Consider the following 21,458-nt stretch of genomic DNA (forward strand, 5'->3'; position numbering starts at 1 on the left):
ATCCAAATACCTCTCTGCAGCTGCTACCACAACCTCAATGTTCTGCTATTTACATTCCATCCCTGCAGTACAGTTGATAACCATTGCTATAAATTATAAAAATCCAGTCTCACTGAAACACATATCACTTGTTGGTTAATCCCTCTGTACTGGTACAAATCTACTAGTCACACCACTCCTCTCAGGATTCCTCCCCCTTGACCCATCGTCCTCTACTTTCTTCACTGCCTCAGCATAAAACAACTTATGCACTACTCTGACCCTGGAAACCTCAACCTGAGTCTCTCGCACGAGACATTTCTGATCCCCAGTCCCATGGGCACCCCTACAATTAACACATACCACTACTTTCCCCAATGCTACACATTGCTTTGTCTCATGCCCTTCTGCACACTTCTCACGCCTAGGAACCTCCCTCCTACGCACTACTGCCACATGCCCATAAGCTTGACACCTGTAATGTAATGTGGTCAGTACAAAAGCTCGTATAGGATAACTTCTATATCCTAATGTCACTTTGTCAGGCAAAGACTCAACATCAAAACTCAAAAGAACAGACAATGACTCCTGTTTCAACACTCTCGCCACCCTGTCTGCGTCGCACCAAACAACGAGTATCACAAACACCGGGAATCTTCCCCTTCAGTTGATCAACTTTTACATTTACTGCTACCCCAGTAATCACTCCTTTCAAAGGATGTTATTGGTAGGCGTCATAGCTCAAAGGGTGTGGCTAAATGAAAAGAGTATGTGCACTGTTGTTTATTTTGTAATACCTTTATTTTAACAGGGAGTCCATGGTTTCTTTTATAAAGGAACCCTGCATCTTACAATTACAAAACAAATTACACAAGAAAATAAAAATACAAACAAATAAAATAAGACATACTCATGAAAAACAATCACATTCCTCAGCAAAGAGGATTCGGGGTGTTTCTGCAGTGTTAAATCGAATAAATGATGATTGACGACTCATTTTGATGCAGAGGAGGTTGTTGGCACCTTAATTGGGAAGAACGGGCTTGTGGTTATGGCTAGAGCGGAATAGATGGAATGGTATCAAATACATCAAACGCATGGTTTCCTTGTGTTTGATGCCATTCCATTCACGCAGTCCAGCCATTATTGTGAGCCGTCCTCCCCTCAGCTGCCTCCACTGTTTTGAAGGTAAGCGGGGCATGTGATGTTACCACATAAGCGTAAAGCTCCAATTCACATTTGATTCTAAATGCCTACTGCTTGGAAAATAACATTTTTAAACTATAAAAATGTTTCTTTGCAGGACAAAGATTGTCTTGACTTTCATGAATGCCTGAATTGCTTTGCCTTGCTTTTCTGGTTGGCTGGCAAGTTTCACCATCCAATTATTTCAGATCTATAGAAGTATACGTTTCACCATGGCTTGGACAGTGGCACATGAGAATTATTAGAATATGGCAAATATTTTTAAAATATTGCATTCTATTCATGCTGGCTTTCGCGAGCTACCTGAGACGTTACACGGATAGGTGGGAGGGAAAACAGGCTGTCGCCAATTTATGAATGCGCAATTTGACTAAATGGGTAATGGACTTCACCATGGGACTACATTTTTATTCGACACTGTGTTTTTGCAATTAGATATTTTTGTTGTTGGTGTGACGTCATTACATTTTTATCCACACAAGATGGCATTAGCAGGCAATTGTCGCATCTATTTTAAATGTTAACTTTCTAAATGTCGACAACAGAATCACTGGGAAAGTTAATGAAAACATAACTACTGTCCTTCGCTCCCGTCCGCTGAACACCTGCCCTCGCCGTCGTTAACAGAACTGTGGGAAAGTAGTGTCCAACAGGCGGGGTCGAAGGACACTGTCTACCATTGTCCTAGCTAGCTAGCTAGCTACAATGAAAAACAACTCTATACTACCGCTGTCGCCCCCGCTTCTTCTTCTATGGGGTTTATCGGAGGTTGGCATCCAATTTGATGCCTTACCACCACCTACCGTAATGGAGCGCTTCCGCCTGTGTACCGGAGTCTTATCTTACAAATTGACCAAAAAAGCATAAAGAGGTGTTCCAGAAATGGAATGCAGAAATGGCCACATGCAGGAACGTCCCGAATTGCGGCCTGCAATTACACACTTCCTCCAATCAACACTCTGAACTGCCCAGAAGACACCAATACATCCATTTGTAGGGAACTCTGCAGATTGTTCCATACATGGAGGTGCAAATAAAGTTTTTCCTAAGTCCGTAGCAACATATGGAAATTCCAACTCGTACTTCTATGGGTAAGTAAAGATATCCAGTAACGTGGGAGTTTTTGCAAAAGGGTGAATAAAATGCAGTATTTCGACCTAAGTGAAGTGTCAGAGGGCCATCCGACTCTCTGATAGAGCAAGCAGTTGTCATGTCTTTGGCATCATTAAAGTGAAGACTTATTTCATCAAATCAATTATCTAATTATTAGTGATTAAATTAATCATGTAAATATAATTAACTAGGAAGTCGGGCACCAAGGAAAATCTTCAGATTACAAAGTTATAACTTTCCTAATCTAACTCTTAAAATATTTTAATCTGATCAATTAGTCTTTAATTATTCTTTACCTCACATTAGTCTCATTCCAAACGTCGTAAATTGTTGGTTATCTGCACGAACCCAGCCTTTACTATGAATCATCCATACATCAATTGTCTTAGTAAATAAATGACTAACTAAATAATCACAGAAATAAATAAACAAACAGTAGATATGGTTACAAGGAAATGATAGGGGAGGTTCCCTAGTGGGCTAAGCCGATATGACGGCTTGGCGGACAAAGGGAAGTGGGTGTGGACTGAAAAGGGCGGGAAAGACAAAAATGAGTCACTACACAGTTGATAATTATATTAATTGAAATGCTAATCCTGGGCCTCCCGGGTGGTGCAGTGGTCTAAGGCACTGCATCGCAGTGCTAGCTGTGCCACCAGCGACTTTGGGTTCGAGCCCAGGCTCTGTCACAGCCGCCCGTGACAGGGAGGTCCATGGGGCGACGCACAATTGGCCCAGCGTCGTCCGGGTTAGGGAGGGCTTGGCCGGCAGGGATATCCTTGTCTCATTGCGCACTAGCGACTCCTGTGGCGGACCGGGCGCAGTGCACGCTGACCAGGTCGCCAGGTGTACGGTGTTTCCTCCGACACATTGGTGCGGCTGGCTTCCGGGTTGGATGTGCGTTGTGTCAAGAAGCAGTGCGGCTAGGTTGGGTTGTGTTTTCGGAGGACGCATGGCTCTCGACCTTCGCCTCTCCCGAGTCCGTATGGGAGTTTCAGCGATGAGACAAGACTGTAACTACTACCAATTGGATACCACGAAATTGGGGAGAAAAAAGGGGTAAAAAAAAGACGAACTGCTAATCCTTTGCACATGAACGCTCACTCATTCGGGAATAATTGCAATCAATATATATTTACGCTTAGTGTTTCGTCGTGATCTCTGTTGGAATCGTCAGTCTTTGTTGGAAAGTTCATCCAAGCGTCTCTCTGCTTCCCTGGAGTCTTTCGTGGTTAGAATGGATACTTCAGAGTACCATTCAGAAATGTTCTTATATCTCCAGACATCAGTCAGGAAATTAAAGCTTGGTCGCAAATGGGTCTTCCAAATGGACAAATGACCCCAAACATATTTCCAAAGTTGTGCAAAATGGCTTAAGGACAACGAAGTCAAGGTATTGGAGTGGCCATCCCAAAGCCCTGACCTCAATCCTATGGAAAATTTGTGGGCAGAACTGAAAAAGCGTGTGTGAGCAAGGAGGCCTACAAACCTGACTCAGTTACACTAGCTCTGTCAGGAGGAATGAGCAAAAATTCACCCAACTTATTGTGGGAAGCTTGTGGAAGGCTACCCAAAACATGTGACCCAAGTTAAACAATATAAAGGCAATGCTACCAAATACTAATTGAGTGTATGTAAACTTCTGACCCACTGGGAATGTGATGAATGAAAGAAATAAAAGCTTAAATAAATCATTCTCTCTACTATTATTATTCTGACATTTCACATTCTGAAAATAAATTGGTGATCCTAACTGACCCAAGACAGGGAATTTTTACTAGGATTAAATGTCAGGAATTGTGAAACTGAGTTTAAATGTATTTGGCTCAGGTGTAAGGTGTATGTAAACTTCCGACTTCAACTGTAGATCAGGTATTCCTAAACTGGGGTATATAGTGGGGCAAAAAAGTATTTAGTCAGCCACCAATTGTGCAAGTTCTCCCACTTAAAAAGATGAGAGAGGCCTGTAATTTTCATCATAGGTACACGTCAACTATGACAGACCTAGTGAATGACCTGCAGAGAGCTGGGACCAAAGTAACAAAGCCTACCATCAGTAACACACTACGCCGCCAGGGACTCAAATCCTGCAGTGCCAGAAGTGTCCCCCTGCTTAAGCCAGTACATGTCCAGGCCCGCCTGAAGTTTGCTAGAGAGCATTTGGATGATCCAGAAGAGGATTGGGAGAATGTCATATGGTCAGATGAAACCAAAATATAACTTTTTGGTAAAAACTCAACTCGTCGTGTTTCGAGGACAAAGAATGCTGAGTTGCATCCAAAGAACACCATACCTACTGTGAAGCATGGGCGTGGAAACATCATGCTTTGGGGCTGTTTTTCTGCAAAGGGACCAGGACGACTGATCCGTGTAAAGGAAAGAATGAATGGGGCCATGTATTGTGAGATTTTGAGTGAAAACCTCCTTCCATCAGCAAGGGCATTGAAGATGAAACGTGGCTGGGTCTTTCAGCATGACAATGATCCCAAACACACCGCCCGGGCAACGAAGGAGTGGCTTCGTAAGAAGCATTTCTAGGTCCTGGAGTGGCCTAGCCAGTCTCCAGATCTCAACCCCATAGAAAATCTTTGGAGGGAGTTGAAAGTCCGTTTTGCCCAGCGACAGCCCCAAAACATCACTGCTCTAGAGGAGATCTGCATGGAGGAATGGGCCAAAATACTAGCAACAGTGTGTGAAAACCTTGTGAAGACTTACAGAAAACGTTTCACCTGTGTCATTGCCAACAAAGGGTATATAACAAAGTATTGAGAAACTTTTGTTATTGACCAAATACTTATTTTCCACCATAATTTGCAAATAAATTCATTAAAAATCCTACAATGTGATTTTCTGGATTTTATTTTTCTCATTTTGTCTGTCATAGCTGAAGTGTACCTATGATTTAAAATTACAGGCCTCTCTCATCCTTTTAAGTGGGAGAACTTGCACAATTGGTGGCTGACTACATCCTCTTCTGCAAACCACTGGAAACCAGGACAACATGAGAGGATATTTTTAAAGTACTGGACAGCTTTGTGACATCAAATGGACTTTGGGGGTCAAGATGTGTTGGTATCTGTACTGATGGTGCAAAAGCCATGACAGGGAGACATAGTGGAGTGGTAACGCGCATGCAAGCAGTTGCTCCCGATGCCACTTGGGTACACTGCAGCATCCACCGAGTGGTTCTTGCTGCCAAGGGAATGCCTGACGGCTTGAAAGATGTTTTGGACACTACAGTGAAAAATTGTTAACTTCGTTAAAGCTAGGCCCCTGAACTCTTGTGTATTTTCTTCATTATGCAATGACATGGGCAGCGACCATATAATGCTTTTACAACATACAAAAGTGTGCTGGTTATCAAGGGGCAAAGTATTGACATGTTTTTCTAAATTGAGAGATGAGCTTAAAGTTTTTTTTACTGACAATCATTTTCACTTGTCTGACTTATAGCACGATGACGAGTTTCTCACACGACTGGTCTATCTGGGTGATGTTTTTTCTCACCCGAATGATCTGATTCTAAGATTACAGGGACTCTCCGCAACTATATTCAGTGTGCGGGACAAAATTGAGGCTATGATTAAGAAGTTGGAGCTCTTCTGTCTGCATTAACAAGGACAACACACAGGTCTTTCCATCATTGTATGATTAATTTTGTGTGCAAATGAACTCAAGCTTACGGACAGTGTCAAATGTGATATAGCGAAGTGCCTGAGTGAGCTGGGTGCGCAATTACGCAGGTACTTTACCGAAATGGACGACACAAACAGCTGGATTCATTGTTCCTTTCATGCCCTGCCCCAGTCCACTTACTGTTATCTGAACAAGAGAGCCTCATCGAAATTGCAACAAGCGGTTCTGTGAAAATTGAATTTAATCAGAAGCCACTGCCAGATTTCTGGATAGGGCTGCGCTCAGAGTTTCTTGCCTTGGCAAATTACGCCGTTAAGACACTGATGCCCTTTGCAACCTGTCACGAGAATTTTTTCCCAATGTTCTAACCAAACTATTTTATAGCTTTGACCAATTCACCCAAGGTTGTAAATCCCAGGTTCAAAATAAGAATTAGGCAAAGTCTCAGATATTGCAAAAGTTAAGTTCTTTATTCAGAGAGTACTCTCTGATTTTTACAACCTCGGGTGAATTGGTCAAAGCTATAAAATTGTTCAGTTAGAACATTGGGAAGAAATTCTCGTGACAACATGGTCCTTCGAGCCGGATCTCAATACCTGTTTCTGTCGTCCCACGGGAGCCCCGAAAACGTTGCTCGGGCGGATCAGAGATCTGTAAGATAAAGACCTGACCTCTGAAATTGAGGGTCCATTTCAGGCCGGTGGCAAACTGGTACCCGACAGAAACGGTGACGAGATCCAACCAAAATTGAATTCTCAGCTGCAAGGATAAGGTCAGTAATCTTTATTCACAGATTTGGGGGATAATACCTATATGATTGCATTAAATGATAAAAGTTTCAATGAGGTAAATTGCACACACATAGGAGGTAGAGATACATACAGAAATCATTTTCTAAAGCACGCACATAGATTGTGAAATTTAAGTATAAGGATTTTAATGTAATCTAGGTGTTAAACGCTGAAATGTCCGAAGGGTGTTTACATCTGGTGACCTGTGTTTAGAATTTTGTGTAGAAAAAAGTTTTGAAGGTAACGAAGTATTCTGTGCAAATTGAAGATAGGAATTGGGTGTAGAGCCAACAATGAAGTAGGATCCGTAATGACTCTAGGTATCTGTGGCCACTACCGAACTATCTAATGGTGAAACCTAACAACGTAAAAATTGGTTAAAACACATTAGAAAAAGTTAGAATAGAAGGCGAAATATTATAATAAAATTATAAGAAAGTAAGAACACACACAGATAGTCAAAAGTGAGATTAAATATAATATCAGTAAGAGCACACACATAGATAGTTGAGATTAAATATAATAACAGTAAGAGCACACACATAGATAGTCAAAAGTAGGGAAACCTATAATAGAGCGTGTGAGATATGGGATATTAACCGAGTCAAAAAGTCATAAGAAACAACGTCAAAATAGGCAGACCATCCGTTTAGAGTTGTATACGTGTGAGACCTAATATTCGATCAAAAGTCACCTCTATAGATAAGTTTCAATAAAGTAGGTCAGAGACATAATTATATGAATATAGATCGCCTGTCGAAATACGTTCTAGAGGGAATAGAAGAGATCAACGAAAGGTGCACAAAATGGATCTGACTATTCCGCATGGAGGAGAAAGCTAGAATTATTGCTTGTGTGTGAGAAAATTATTAACAGTCAAGAGAAATTGTTTAATACGTAGAAGTGTGGGACTTAATAAATTATCAAAAATCATAGGAGTAGTCATTCCGGTTTTCTTAGTGGGTAACAACAAGAAGGGTTAATTAACAATGGGGAGTAAATCCTCAAAGGAGGTTCCGGAATTAACCGGAGATGAGAGATATATGGAGTCTAAGGATAAAAGGAACATTTATTTTGGCCCAAAATGGAGAAAGAAGTACAAATTTGATGGACGTCTAGATGTAGAAAAGCTAGGAAGCTAAATTGGAGTGAGATACATAAGACGTGTGTAGATAATCAAGGGAAACAGCAGGTCGGGGGTTGGATACAGCCAGGGTGTGGCTGTCCGAAGCCCGTACAAAAGTTAAGAGAGGAAAGGAAAAGAGAAGAAAGAATAGAAAAGAAAGAACAGAAAGGAGCAGATTATCTAATAGTAACTCTCGGGGTAATTGAAGACAAGCATAAAGGAGGCTTTAAGGGGAAGAAACCTAAGAGAGAAGGGGAGAAAAATGGACAGGATCAGACGAAAGAAAATGTTTTAATTGTGACAAAACAGGACATCTGGCCCGAGAGTGTAGAGCTCCTCTAAAGGAACAAAGAGAGAGAGAGAGAGAGGAAGTTTCAAGAAGGATAACAGCAGGGGAAAAATTATGTGCGTGTGAGATTGAGGTCAGGGGTTTGTGATGGCAACTCCAATACCTTGACTTTGTTGTCCTTAAGCCAGTTTGCCACTACTTTGGAAGTATGCTTGGGGTCATTGTCCATTTGGAAGACCCATTGGCGACCAAGCTTTAACTTCCTGACTGATGTCTTTAGATGTTGCCTCAATATATCCACATAATTTTCTTTCCTCATGATGTCATCTATTTTGTGAAGTGCACCAGGCCCTCCTGCAGCAAAGCACCCCCACAACATGATGCTGCCACCCCCGTGCTTCACGGTTGGTATGGTGTTCTTCGGCTTGCAAGCCTCCCCCTTTTTCCTCCAAATATAACGATGGTCATTATGGACAAACAATTCTATTTTTGTTTCATCAGACCAGAGGACATTTCTCCAAAAAGTACGCTCTTTGTCCCCATGTGCAGTTGCAAACCGTAGTCTGGCTTTTTTATTGCGGTTTTGGAGCAGTGGCTTCTTCCTTGCTGAGTGGCCTTTCAGGTTATTTCGATATAGGACTCGTTTTACTGTGGATATAGATACTTTTGTACCTGTTTCCTCCAGCATCTTCACAAGATCCTTTACTGTTGTACTGGGATTGATTATCACTTTTCGCACCAAAGTACGTTCATCTCTAGGAGACAGAATGCATCTCCTTCCTGAGCGGTATGACGGCTGCGTGGTCCCATGGTGTTTGTACTTGCATACTATTGTTTGTACAGATGAACGTGGTACCTTCAGGCGTTTGGAAATTGTTCCCAAGGATGAACCAGACTTGTGGAGGTCTACAATTTCTTTTCTGAGGTCTTGGTGGACTTCTTTTGATTTTCCCATGATGTCAAGCAAAGACACACTGAGTTTGAAGGTAGACCTTGAAATACATCCACAGGTACACCTCCAATTGACTCAAATGATGTCAATTAGCCTATCAGAAGCTTCTAAAGCCATGACATAATTTTCTGGAATTTTCCAAGCTGTTTAAAAGCACAGTCAATTTAGTGTATGTAAACTTCTGAACCATTGGAATTGTGATACAGTGAATTATAAGTGAAATAATCTGTCTGTAAACAATTGTTGGAAAAATTACTTGTCATGCACAAAGTAGATGTCCTAACTGACTTGCCAAAACTATAGTTTGTTAACAAGGAATTTGTGGAGTGGTTGAAAACCAAGTTTTAATGACTCCAACTGTATGAATGGTAACTGTGGGGACAATGTCATTAATGCACTTATGGCTGATGTGGTTAACTCCTCAAAGTCATCGGATGAGTCCCAGAACATATTCCAGTCTGTTCTAGCGAAACAGTCCTGTAGCTTACCATCCACAGGAAGTACCAGTGACCCGTATTGAGCGTGTCACTGGTACTTCCTGTTTAGGTTTTTGCTTGTAAGCAGGAATCAGGAGAATAGAGTTATGGTCAGATTTGCCAAACGGAGGACGAGGGAGATCTTTCGATGCATGCCTGTGTATGGAGTTAGTGATCTAGAGTGTTTTCACCTCCTAGTTGCACAGGTGACATGCTGGTAGAAATGTTAGACGGATTTCAGTTTTCCTGCATAAAAAAAAATTATTCACTGGCCACTAGGAGCGCCACCTCTGGATGAGTATTTCCTTCTTTGCTTATGGCCCTATACAGCTCATTGAGTCCGGTCTTAGTGACAGCATGGTAAATAGTATGGTCTACAGCTAATCATGAGGTATTCTAACTCAGGCGAACAGAACCTGAGACTTCATTAATATTAAAGATTGCGCACCAGCTGTTGTTAACGAGACACCATCCCCCTTGAGTTTACCCGACGCTGCCGTTCTGTCCTGCTGATGCACAGAAACCAGCCAGATGTATATTTTCCTTGGTCAGCCAAGTTTCCAAGAAACATAGGATATTAGTTCTTCAGGTCCCGTTGATAGGAGAGTCTTGAACAGAGCTCATCCAGTTTGTTCTGCAGTGATTGTACATTCAATTTGTCATTCAGGTAAAAAAGGTCACTTTCTGACCAGTTCTTCCATGGGTAAACATGTATGGAAAGTTTTATTTAAATCAACTGGGATGCAGTCACAGTAATTGAAAACATTTATTTACCCCTGAGCATTTCAATGGCAAAGAGAGGTTCAGGGAAATAAATAATAAATATTTTGAGTTCATTTCATGAAATAAACAACCACAATGATTTAAAAATACAATTAAAAAGACTGCATGGGGGCTTGAAAGTACGGTACTGCTTATTACATTACACATCAAAACTCCTATTCACGATAAGTATCTTTCAAGCTCAAAGCACTATAAGCCAAGGAAACTAAGTCCAATTTGAATTCTGAACGATAAACAAGCAAATACAAAATCAACATATCAAAAGGACAACATTCATTCTCATTTATTAACAGATTTGATCACCTAATTATAGTACATAAAGGAACAGGTACCACCTGATTATGCCAAATAATTTTGGGAGGGTCATTATATTTGTTATGAATAGAACATAAGCAAAACCAAATTTAGAGGGGAAATGTGTTGCTCTTCAATAACATGACTGTTTTGGCTATGCTAGCACCCCAAACAAGTCTGTATATCTGAGAATGTGAGTGTACCCAGATGCTAAACTGAGGCAGTGGCGCCGCCAAGGGGTGGCCAGGGGGAGGCCACCCTGATACAATCACTGGCTCCCCCTCGCGAGTCGCATAATATGTTTCTGAGTATGCATAATATGCTTCTGACATCAATAATGTATATTTTTCTTAATAGTTCATGTGAAAGGAAATAAATGCAGAGCCAGCCAGCCGCTTTTGACCGTCCGTCACTGCGTCATCCCTCCCCCGGCCTGCTGCTGCACAGTGCACTGCCAGATGACAGTCTGCCTCATGGGCAGCAGCTGAGCTCAGCCTCATGTCTCTGGTGGCATCATCGGAAGGTAGCCTAGCTGGCAGCTGACGGCAGAGTTGAGACCACCAGACTGCTAACCAGTATGTAAGTCATACATTTATTTTACTATAAGTAGTATTGTATGTATTCACTAAACTGTTCGTTTGATGGTGTCAAAATAGCTTGCTATGAGTTAGTTAGCTAAATTAGGTATTGGGGGAGCTTAGCTAGCTAGTTTATGCCTTAAGGTTACTCTGCAGCATAGAGAGTATTAGCTAACTATAGTTAGAGTTACCGTAGCTTTCGAGAACGATTTTCAAACCACTTGATGAACTTAGGACTGCCAGAGCATCTAGCTAGCTGACGTTATGGGCTGGTATAGCGTTAGCGTACTAGCTACGATTAGTCACTGTAGCTATGACAATTTGCAGACAATGAAGAGAAAGTCCACAGATATCTCTTTCTTTAAGAAGAAAAGTAGGACAGGGGAGATGCAGTCGAAGATGATAACATCACTGATCAAGCCAATGAACAGGCAGAGGCAGCGAGAGAGCATGACAGAAGAGAGGCAGAACATGACAGTGACCAACAGGCACAGGCAACATCAGCGCCCTGCTGTTCTGGATGACTGTGTGATAACGCTCACGGTAGCCGATGTGAACAAATCCTTTAAACAGGTCAACATTCACAAAGCCACTGGGCCAGACGGATTACCAGGATGTGTACTCAAAGCATGCGCAGACCAACTGTCAAGTGTCTTCACTGACATTTTCAACCTCTCCCTGACAGTCAGTAATACCTACATGTTTCAAGCAGACCACCATAGTTCCTGTGCCCAAGGAAGCGAAGGTAACCTGCCTAAATGATTACCACCCCGTAGCACTCATGTCGGTAGCTATGAAGTGCTTTGAAAGGCTGGTCATGGCTCACATCAACAGCAGCCTCCCGGACACCCTAGACCCACTAATTCGCATACCGCCCCAACAGATCCACAGATGACACAATCGCACTCCACACTGCCCTTTCCCACCTGGACAAAAGGAACACCTATGTGAGAATGCTGTTCATTGACTGATGAAACAAAAATAGAACTGTTTGGCCATAATGACCATCGTTATGTTTGGAGGAAAAAGGGGGAGGCTTGCAAGTCGAACAACACCATCCCAACCGTGAAGCACGGGGGTGGCAGCATCATGTTGTGGGGGTGCTTTGCTGCAGGAGGGACTGGTGCACTTCACAAAATAGATGGCATCATGAGGAAAGAAAATGATGTGGATATATTGAAGCAACATCAAGACATCAGTCAAGAAGTTAAAGCTTGGTCGCAAATGGGTCTTCCAAATGGAAAATGACCCCACACATACTTCCAAAGTTGTGGCGAACTGGCTTAAGGACAACAAAGTCAAGGTATTGGAGTGGCCATCAAAGCCTTGACCTCAATCCCATAGAAAATGTGTGGGCAGAACTGAAAAAGCGTGCGTGAGCAAGGAGGCCTACAAACCTGACTCAGTTACACCAGCTTTGTCAGGAGGAATGGGCCAAAATTCACCCAACTTATTGTGGGAAGCTTGTGGAAGGCTACCTGAAACATTTGACCCAAGTTAAACAATTTAAAGGCAATGCAACCAAGTACTAGTTGAGTGTATGTAAACTTCTGACCCACTGGGAATGTGATGAAAGAAATAACATCTGAAATAAATCATTCTCTCTACTATTATTCTGACATTTCACATTCTGAAAATAAAAAGTGGTGATCCAAACTGACCTAAGACAGGGAATTTTTACTAGGATTAAATGTCAGGAATTGTGAAAAACTGAGTTTAAATGTATTTGGCTACGGTGTATGTAAACTTCCAACTTCAACTGTAGCCCCGTTATTGTGTTACTTTTTTTACTTTAGTGTATTTGGTAAATATTTTGTTAACTCTTCTTGAACTGCACTGTTGGTTAAGGGCTTGTAAGTAAGCATTTTACAGTAAGGTCTACACTTGTATTCGGCGCATGTGACAAATAAAGTTTGATTTGCATTGACAAACAGCAGCATGGCACGAAAGTGCGGAACAGGCATCAACAACAGTCCCAGAGGCTGACAACCAAACGATGCAGGACTCAGCTAGAGCTATTCAACCCGTTCCTGGACCAACAGGTGAAGTTATGACGGTGTGACAGTGCCCCTGATAATGAAATGGATGGCTAGAGTGTAACTTTGTCTGGATAAATGTATGGTTAAAGCATGTCTACATTGAGTTATGACATGGTAGTTGAGTTTGAATAGAATTGTCTATAGGCCGATATTACATTTTAGTCATTTAGCAGACGCTCTTATCCTGAGCGACTTACAGTAGTGAATACATTTTTTTCCCGTACTGGTCCCCCGTGGGAATCGAACCCACAACCCTGGCGTTGCAAACACCGATGCTCTACCAACTGAGCCACACGGGACCATTACAAATGTAATCGGTAATTACTATGGAGAGGGGCTAGCTACTCATATTATTATTATTTTAAAATCAGAATAACTGATTTTGCCTCATTTCATCCTAGATATATCCCAGTCAAGAGCAGAGGTGCCCAAACAGCCACATCTGTAGTTTTTCCCTCAGACCCTTCTGGGGGATAGAAGACAGGGCTTCATGAAAGAGTGGTACAGTATGCATAAATGGCTGGAATACTCTCAGAGTAAAGACTATGCCTACTGCTATGCTTGCCGGCCGGCACTTCAGTCTCCCCTCAGGTGATTCAGTGTTTACATCTGAAAAAAGCAACTTACAAAGATGGGGGATTTGCATGATATTTTACAGTCCCCACAATTCAACTTGGGCACATCAAGGGTATCACATTTCCACTCCAATAGTTCAAAGACATGTCAACACATAAGGAGTCATTTCGGGCAGGTTCATTCATTCCGATTGTTGATGTGCTTCTCTCTGAGGCGAAGAGAAGATTTTCTAAAGAAAATTGTGTCATAACGCAAGGGATACAAGCCTTAAATCAGCATGTGAGTGCAGTTTTTCTGTGCTAAAGTTAACACCCCCAAATTGCTCAATCGCTTGTCACTCATTGTATGTCTCAAGACAGTCTTGATTAAGTGTAGAGTCAAGAAGGGCTAGGGCCATAAATCTTGATGATTTTGTGGATGTGTTTGCCAAAAGACACCGCAACAGGCAAATAAAGCTGTATTGAAAAGAATGTAGCCTAATAAAGCAGGGATATGAATAGGTTGTGAGTAGGCTATAGTAAAATGTGTATTGTTGTCCATGATTATGCTTGTTTTGTTTTTCATTTTGGGACATATATAATAATATTTTTGTTTACAAAAACACACAGCAACAGCCGAATAAAGCTGTATTGAATATAATTGGAGGCCTCTGGGTGGTGTTTTTAAACTTGTTCCCAGTAAATGTTTTGTTCCTTACAATCAATGTACTCCTTCAAATTAAAGCTGTATACTTGTCTTTTAAAGGAAAAGGACAACTAGCCTATTTGAAGAACAATGAATCACCTAACACATGTATATACAGATACATAACACCTTAAAACAGGATTGTTGTGGAACTCAAAATGTTAACTGTACTGGTATTAGTCTATGCACATCAGATAACTAGTAACATTAACTGTAAAATAAGAAACCAAAGTATATCAGTATGCGATTCTTTAAACTCTCATTTTGATATCGTTTTCAACTAGCCTATATACTACAACAGCATAATAGAATTCTTGAAATTCAGTTAAGGCTTTTGGTCTGCCACCCCCAATATTTTCAGTGGCCCCATCTGGCCACCCCTATGAAAAATGTCTGGGGTCGCCACTGAACTGAGGGACTTAGAGTACTTATAAAAAAAATCGATCCCAAGACACTTCACATGATAACTATAATATGTCAGTTAAAGAAAGGTTCCCAGATATCCCCTGCGAAAAACTCAAGCCACAGTGCTACGATTTCTCCCCATTGTGGACACTCTTATGTCTGGTAAGGTTAGTCAGGAAGGAGAAGCTCTTGTAACATAGTTTGCACTTGAAGGGCTTCTCCTTAGTGTGAACGGTCTGATGCATCTTCACATAATTCGCCTGAGCGAAGCGCTTCCCACACGTGGGGCAGGCGTACGGCTTGTCGGCATCCGTCCTAATACTCAGCCTCCCACGTTGTGACCCAATGACACCAGAGGAGGTGGAAGCTGGAGCCACCACCCTCAGGTGGTCAGTGTTTGAGCTCCTTCCTTGACCTCTAGCCATTGTTTGGGTGTTGTTGGGATTGTGTGCTGTGTTGGTAGGGTAATGATGAGGTAGCTGAGGAAGACTAGACCCAGGTCCAGGCCTTTTATGAACCCAGTCACTAGGCATTAGACGAGACCCTGAAAGAGAAGACAGATTTCCTGTTAAATTCCCATCAGCGGAGTCTCCCACCACTCTCTCTGAAGGCTGAATCCCAGGGTGACCTGATCTGTTCATCATGGATACTGTGGTGTTTGTATCATAGGAACAGGAGGGTCTATCTCTATCAGCCCCAGGCTGCAGACTGGATCCCTGACTGGAGCCTCTGTCTCTCTGATGACCACCAGGACTGTTGTTCAGTCCACCTGTCCACTGGTTGTGTTCTGTGTGGTGGTGGAGTCTCTGTCCCGGATCCGACTCAGGAAGGAAGAGCGGCGGCTCCTGATCCATGATCCTGATCCGGGGCCAGGGTTTGTGACCAGCCACCTCAGAGGTCCAGTCTCTCCCACCAGCAACACTGGATATCAACAAGTCCTCATGGACTGCAGACTGTAAAAACAAATGGAAGAGAAATCATAAAGGTTTATATAACAAACTTTTTGCTGTACACACAGAAACATGACAAGATATTAACCACAGTCAATGGGGATATAGGGGATATAACCGGGTTGGGTTGGGGGATACTTTGGAAAAGGTTCAACATTACATGAAAACACTTTTTAATAATGAAGCATTTTTACAGACATCTACTCTGCCTCATCATACTCATTCTTTCCTCAGTTCACCTCATCCAGTTCCCTACTACATCCTAAACCAACACAATTAACTACAAACTAACTAGTACTACATTACATGGGCTGTGTGCATTTTCTGCTGGTGTATCCTGAGGTAGCTCCTCTGAGAACCTCTTCCAGCACTGTGTACAGGTGAACGGCCTCTCTCCCGTGTGGACCATCAGGTGCATCTTCATATGGGACGAGTCAGAAAAACAGGCCCAGCACAGGTGGCAGCCCAACAATTTCTCCCCCATATGCATCCTCTGGTGGATCTTAACCTGCTTGGGGAAACTGAAGGATTTCCCACAGAATGAACACGGGAAGCGCTTCTCTTTGCCACCGGATCTACTGATAGCATTACTACTACTGTCATTTGTGAATGGGCTTGTGTAGCCTTTGTTGCGGCATTGTCTGAGATCTGTTTTAACATAAGGAGAGGAGGACGAAGGCCGGGGAGTGTGTGTTGTCTCAGGGTCCATGTTCCAGTTGATAGATCCTATAGAAGGCAGGCTGAAGGCAGCACCTGTTAGGGGGTTAACCTGAGGCTCCATCAGTCTCTCTGAATCACAACTATAGGAGCAGGACGGAGCATCACTAGCTGAGTCTGTTCTCATACAGACACCTCCCCGTCCCCGCGGACCAAATCTACTCCTCACCCTGGTCTCAGCCAGTCTGTTGTCATGGAGAATAAGTTCGGTTGCTGTTGTGTGTTCGACTGTCTGTTTCTGGTTAACTTCTCTAGGGTATGTGGGACTGTAGCGTCCCACCTCGCCAACAGCCAGTGAAATAGCAGAGCGCGAACTTCAAAACAACAAATCTCAATTCAAATTTCTCATACATACAAGTATTATACACCATTTTAAAGATAATCTTCTCATTAATCCAACCACACTGTCCGATTCAAAAAGGCTTTACGGCGAAAGCATAGCATTAGATTATGTTAGGATAGCACCTAGACAAGAAAAACCACACAGCCATTTTCCAAGCAAGGAGAGGCGTCACAAATACCAGATATTACAGATAAAATTAATCACTAACCTTTGATGATCATCAGATGGCACTCATAGGACTGCATGTTACACAATACATGTATGTTTTGCTCGATAAAGTTCATATTTATATCCAAAAACCCCATTTTACATTGGTGTGTAATGTTCAGAAATGTTTTGCCTCCAAAACTTACGGTGAATGAGCACATCAATTTAAAGAAATACTCATCATAAACGTTGATCAAATATTCAACTGTTATTCAAAGAATTATAGATACACTTCACCTTAATGCAACCGCTGTGTTAGATTTCAAAAAAGCTTTACAGCGAAAGCAAACTTCGCAATAATCTGAGTACGGCGCTCAGTCACAAAACCAAACCCGCCATTTTGTGGAGTCAACAAAACTCAGAAATAGCATTATAAATATTCACTTACCTTTGATGATCTTCATCGGAATGCACTCACAGGAATAAAGTCAAAAGTCCATCCTTTATGTCCAAATACCTCCATTTTGTTCGTGTGTTCAGTCGAGTTATCCAAATTCACTGTGCTTGCGCAGTGAGTAGAGACGAAAAGTCAAAAAAGTTATACTACAGTTCGTAGAAACATGTCAAACAATGTATAGAATCAATCTTTAGGATGTTTTTATCATAAATCTTCCATAATATTCCAACTGGACAATTCCTTTGTCTTCAAAAAAGAAAGGGAACACAGCTAACTCTCACGGGAGTGCGCGCCACTGAGCTCATGTCATTTTCTCAGTCATCTGATTCCAATGGCTCTTATTCTCTCCCCAGTCACAGTAGAAGCATGAAACAACGTTCTAAAGACTTGACATCTAGTGGAAGCCTTAGGAAGTGCAAAATGACACCCTTGACACTGTATACTGGATAGGGAATCACTTGAAAAACTACAAACCTCAGATTTCCACACTTCCTGATTTGATTTTTTCTCAGGTTTATGCCTGCCATATGAGTTCTGCTATACTCACAGACATCATTCAAACAGTTTTAGAAACTTCAGAGTGTTTTCTATCCAAATCTACTAATAATATGCATATCTTAGCTTCTGGGACTGAGTAGCCAGCAGTTTACTCTGGGCACCTTCTTCATCCGGACGTCAAAATACTGCCCCCTACCCAAGAGAGGTTAACAGTTTTGTTCCCCAGCCCAGAGTTGAGGACGCTGTCCCATCCACTGACCTCTACTATGTCGCTTCTGGTCCTGGCCTGTTCAGTGATGTTGTCCCCTGGGCCCTTGGTTGCACCCGTCACAGTCTGGGAATCCAAGATGGCCGCCCAGTCTCCTCTGTTTGCCTCCAGCCAACCACCTGCAGGAAGACGTTTCGAAATAGACTTTACAAACATGTCAAAGAACTCATAGACCAATGGAGTTTGAGTCAATTACCTGGTCAAGTTCATACATTATAATGTGTGTCTTAGTATGTACACACAAGTTGTATTGATTTCATTTTATGAATGAAGAAAATCAAGAATGAATAATAACAGGCACATTATTATTCCAATTGAAGAGCTATTACTGTATGTAGGCTATATGTATTTCTCTCTTACCTTGCTCCCCTATCTTTAGTCCACTCCGCAGGTCAATGCTCTCTGGTCCGTCATTCATTGTCTCTTCTTTGATTAGCAGCAGATCAGGATTCCCATCCTCCATGTCTACTGGCTGTAAGAGATACAGAGTGAGAGGATGTTGGATCAAGACATCTGATATGAGCACCCTGCTATGGAGCATCTTCTGATTGGGCAGTGAAGGATTGCTATAAGTACTACGCAAACATGTTAGGTAATTTGATACTATGAGAGCTTCATCTGGGTGGACTGAGCACTGTCAACACTGCTCACCCAGTTCCCGCTCCAGCCATTGTATCCAGCAACTTTAAGGAGGTCTGTCGAATGCTCACGTGGATGGCCAAGGACCTGGCAATGTCTCAGCTCACTCAGCAAATAGCTGCAGATGATCCTATGCCTGTTAACCCTTAAGTGAATGAGCTGAATACCCCCTCTAAATCTCGTAGGGGGCTAATGCACCTAAATGTGCGTAGTATGATTTTTAAAAATGGGCACAATTGACATTTGGATACATAACTAGTGTGCTGACATTCTGGTTCTCTCGGAAACATGGTTCTGTCTCTGAAAAAGACATTGAAGTATATTATAATGTATTTAAATGTGACAGATTACAGAAGGGGGGGGGGGGGGCTATATACCGTGCCTTCAGAAAGTACTCTTATTCCACATGTGGCTGCGTTTCAGCCTGCATTCAAAATGGAGTAAATAGATGTTTTATCTCACCCACACACACACACACAATACCCCATAATGACAAAGTGAAAACTTTTTAGATATTTTTGAAAATGTATTGAAAATGAAATACAGAAATATCTATTTTACATAAGTATTCACACCCGGGTCAATATTTTGCACCATCGAGTACAGCTCTGAATCTTTATGGTTAAGTCTCTAAGACCTTTCCACACCTGGAATGTGCAACATTTGCCCATTATTATTTCCAAAATTCTACAAGCTCTGTCAAATTGGTTGTTGTACATTGCTAGAATATGAATCTCAGGTCTTGCCATATATTTTCAAGTAGATTGTCCACTCAGGAACATTCACTGTCTTCTTGTTAAGCAACTACAGTGTGTTAGGTTCTTCTTTTTCAGAGTAAATAACTCACAGACACTAGAGAAGCTTTAACCAAGTTGAATTCTTCCCAAAGGTTCTGTTCAGCTGTAATCAGACAGCAAAACATTTCTCACATCAGTTATATACATCCTACTTAAAACACTCCTTCTGCAATCCTTACAGTTTATGGCTCCACAGGAAGCTAATAAAGAGGGTAACAGGATAACAAACCTTTATTACTCCCTTAAAAAAATCTGTCCTCACCTCACGACCTCAACCCCTCCTTCATCTAATCTACAGATGTCCATTGGTTTTTCTTCAGAGAACCATTAACTTCTGACATAACCCAGTCTCTTTCATTTCCTATCATTCATTATCTCAATTATCAAAGTTTAGCCGATTCCAACAAGTCTATATTTGGCCTTGTGTTTCAGGTTATTGTCCTGCTGAAAGGTGAATTCATCTCCCAGTGTCTGGTGGAAAGCAGACAACCAGATTTTCCTCTAGGATTTTGCCTGTGCTTAGCTTCATTCCGTTTTATTTTATCCTTAAAAAAATCCCCAGTCTTTGCCGATTACAAGCATACCCATAACATGATGCATGAAAATATGGAGAGTGGTACTCAGTAATGTGCTGTATTGGATTTGCCCCAAACATAACACTTTGTGTTCAGGACAAAAAGTGAATTGCTTTGCCACATTTTTGGAAAATGTATTCTGTACAGGATTCCTTCTTCTCCCCCTCTCCCCCAGTTTTTTCCTATCACATCCATTAAATTCTGTAATTGTTTTAAAGTCACCATTGGCCTCATGGTGAAATCCCTGAGAAGTTTCCTTCCTCTCCGGCAACTGAGTTAGGAAGGACGCCTTTACCTTTAGTGACTGGGTGCATTGATACACCATCCAAAGTGTAATGAATAACTTCACCATGCTCAAAGGGATATTCAATACCTGTTTTTGTTTTTACCCATCTACCTATAGGTGCCCAGCTTTCCGAGGCATAGTAAAACCTTCCTGGTCTTGGTGTTTGAAACTGTGTTTGAAATTCACTGCGTGACTGAGGGACCTTACAGATAATTGTATGTGTGAGGTACAGAGATGAGGTAGTCATTCAAAAAAATCATGTTAAACACTATTATTGCACACAGAGTGAGTCCATGCAACTTCTGAGACTTGTTAAGCACATTTTTACTTATTAACTTATTTAGGCTTGCCATAAAAAAAGGGTAGAATATTTATTTACTCAAGACATTTCTGCTTCTAATGAATTTTGTAAACATTTTGAAAAGCATAATTCCACTAACATTATGGGGTATTGTGTGAAGGCCAGTGACAAAAAAATATAAATGTAATCAAATTTAAATTCAGGCCGTAACACAACAAAATATGGAAAAAGTCAAGGGGTGTGAATACATTCTGAAGGCACTGTATGTAAAATATAATTTCATGGTGTCCCATTTTTTAAAATATATTTCTGTTCCCAAGAAATTTGAGCTCCTGGTTGTAAATGTGTCCATAAACCAGAATACACATTTATTTGTTGCTGTGAGTTACTCCTTGCTGCCATGGAGGATGCTATTGGTGCTTTTTCTGAGTGTTTATCCTTTTTCCCCAGCCTCAGATCAATTAAAGAGTACTGTGCATTCGAAAAGTATTCAGACCCCTTGACTTTTTCCACATTTTGCTACGTTAAAGCCTTATTCTAAAATAGATTTAAA

The 21,458-nt window shown here is 41.7% G+C and overlaps 2 protein-coding genes across 7 annotated transcripts in view; one reads left to right on the plus strand and one right to left on the minus strand.

Moving 5' to 3' along the window:
- LOC106610073 (zinc finger protein 214) overlaps positions 1 to 21,458 on the plus strand; it is an 844,054-nt gene that overhangs the window by 491,509 nt on the left and 331,087 nt on the right. The gene's annotated exons all lie outside the window — the stretch shown is intronic.
- LOC106610081 (zinc finger and SCAN domain-containing protein 2) overlaps positions 13,897 to 21,458 on the minus strand; it is a 482,712-nt gene continuing 475,150 nt past the window's right edge. For all 5 annotated transcript variants that reach the window (XM_045723152.1, XM_045723154.1, XM_045723153.1 and 2 more), the window contains exons 5-7: positions 18,668 to 18,779; positions 18,299 to 18,426; positions 13,897 to 15,880 (exon numbers count right to left, since the gene is read on the minus strand). In XM_045723152.1, the coding sequence (XP_045579108.1) occupies positions 15,053 to 15,880; positions 18,299 to 18,426; positions 18,668 to 18,779 (1,068 nt within the window). In that variant the 3' untranslated portion in view covers positions 13,897 to 15,052. The remainder of the gene's footprint in view (positions 15,881 to 18,298; positions 18,427 to 18,667; positions 18,780 to 21,458) is intronic.

Source organism: Salmo salar, chromosome ssa08, assembly GCF_905237065.1.
Source record: "Salmo salar chromosome ssa08, Ssal_v3.1, whole genome shotgun sequence".
Taxonomy (NCBI): domain Eukaryota; kingdom Metazoa; phylum Chordata; class Actinopteri; order Salmoniformes; family Salmonidae; genus Salmo; species Salmo salar.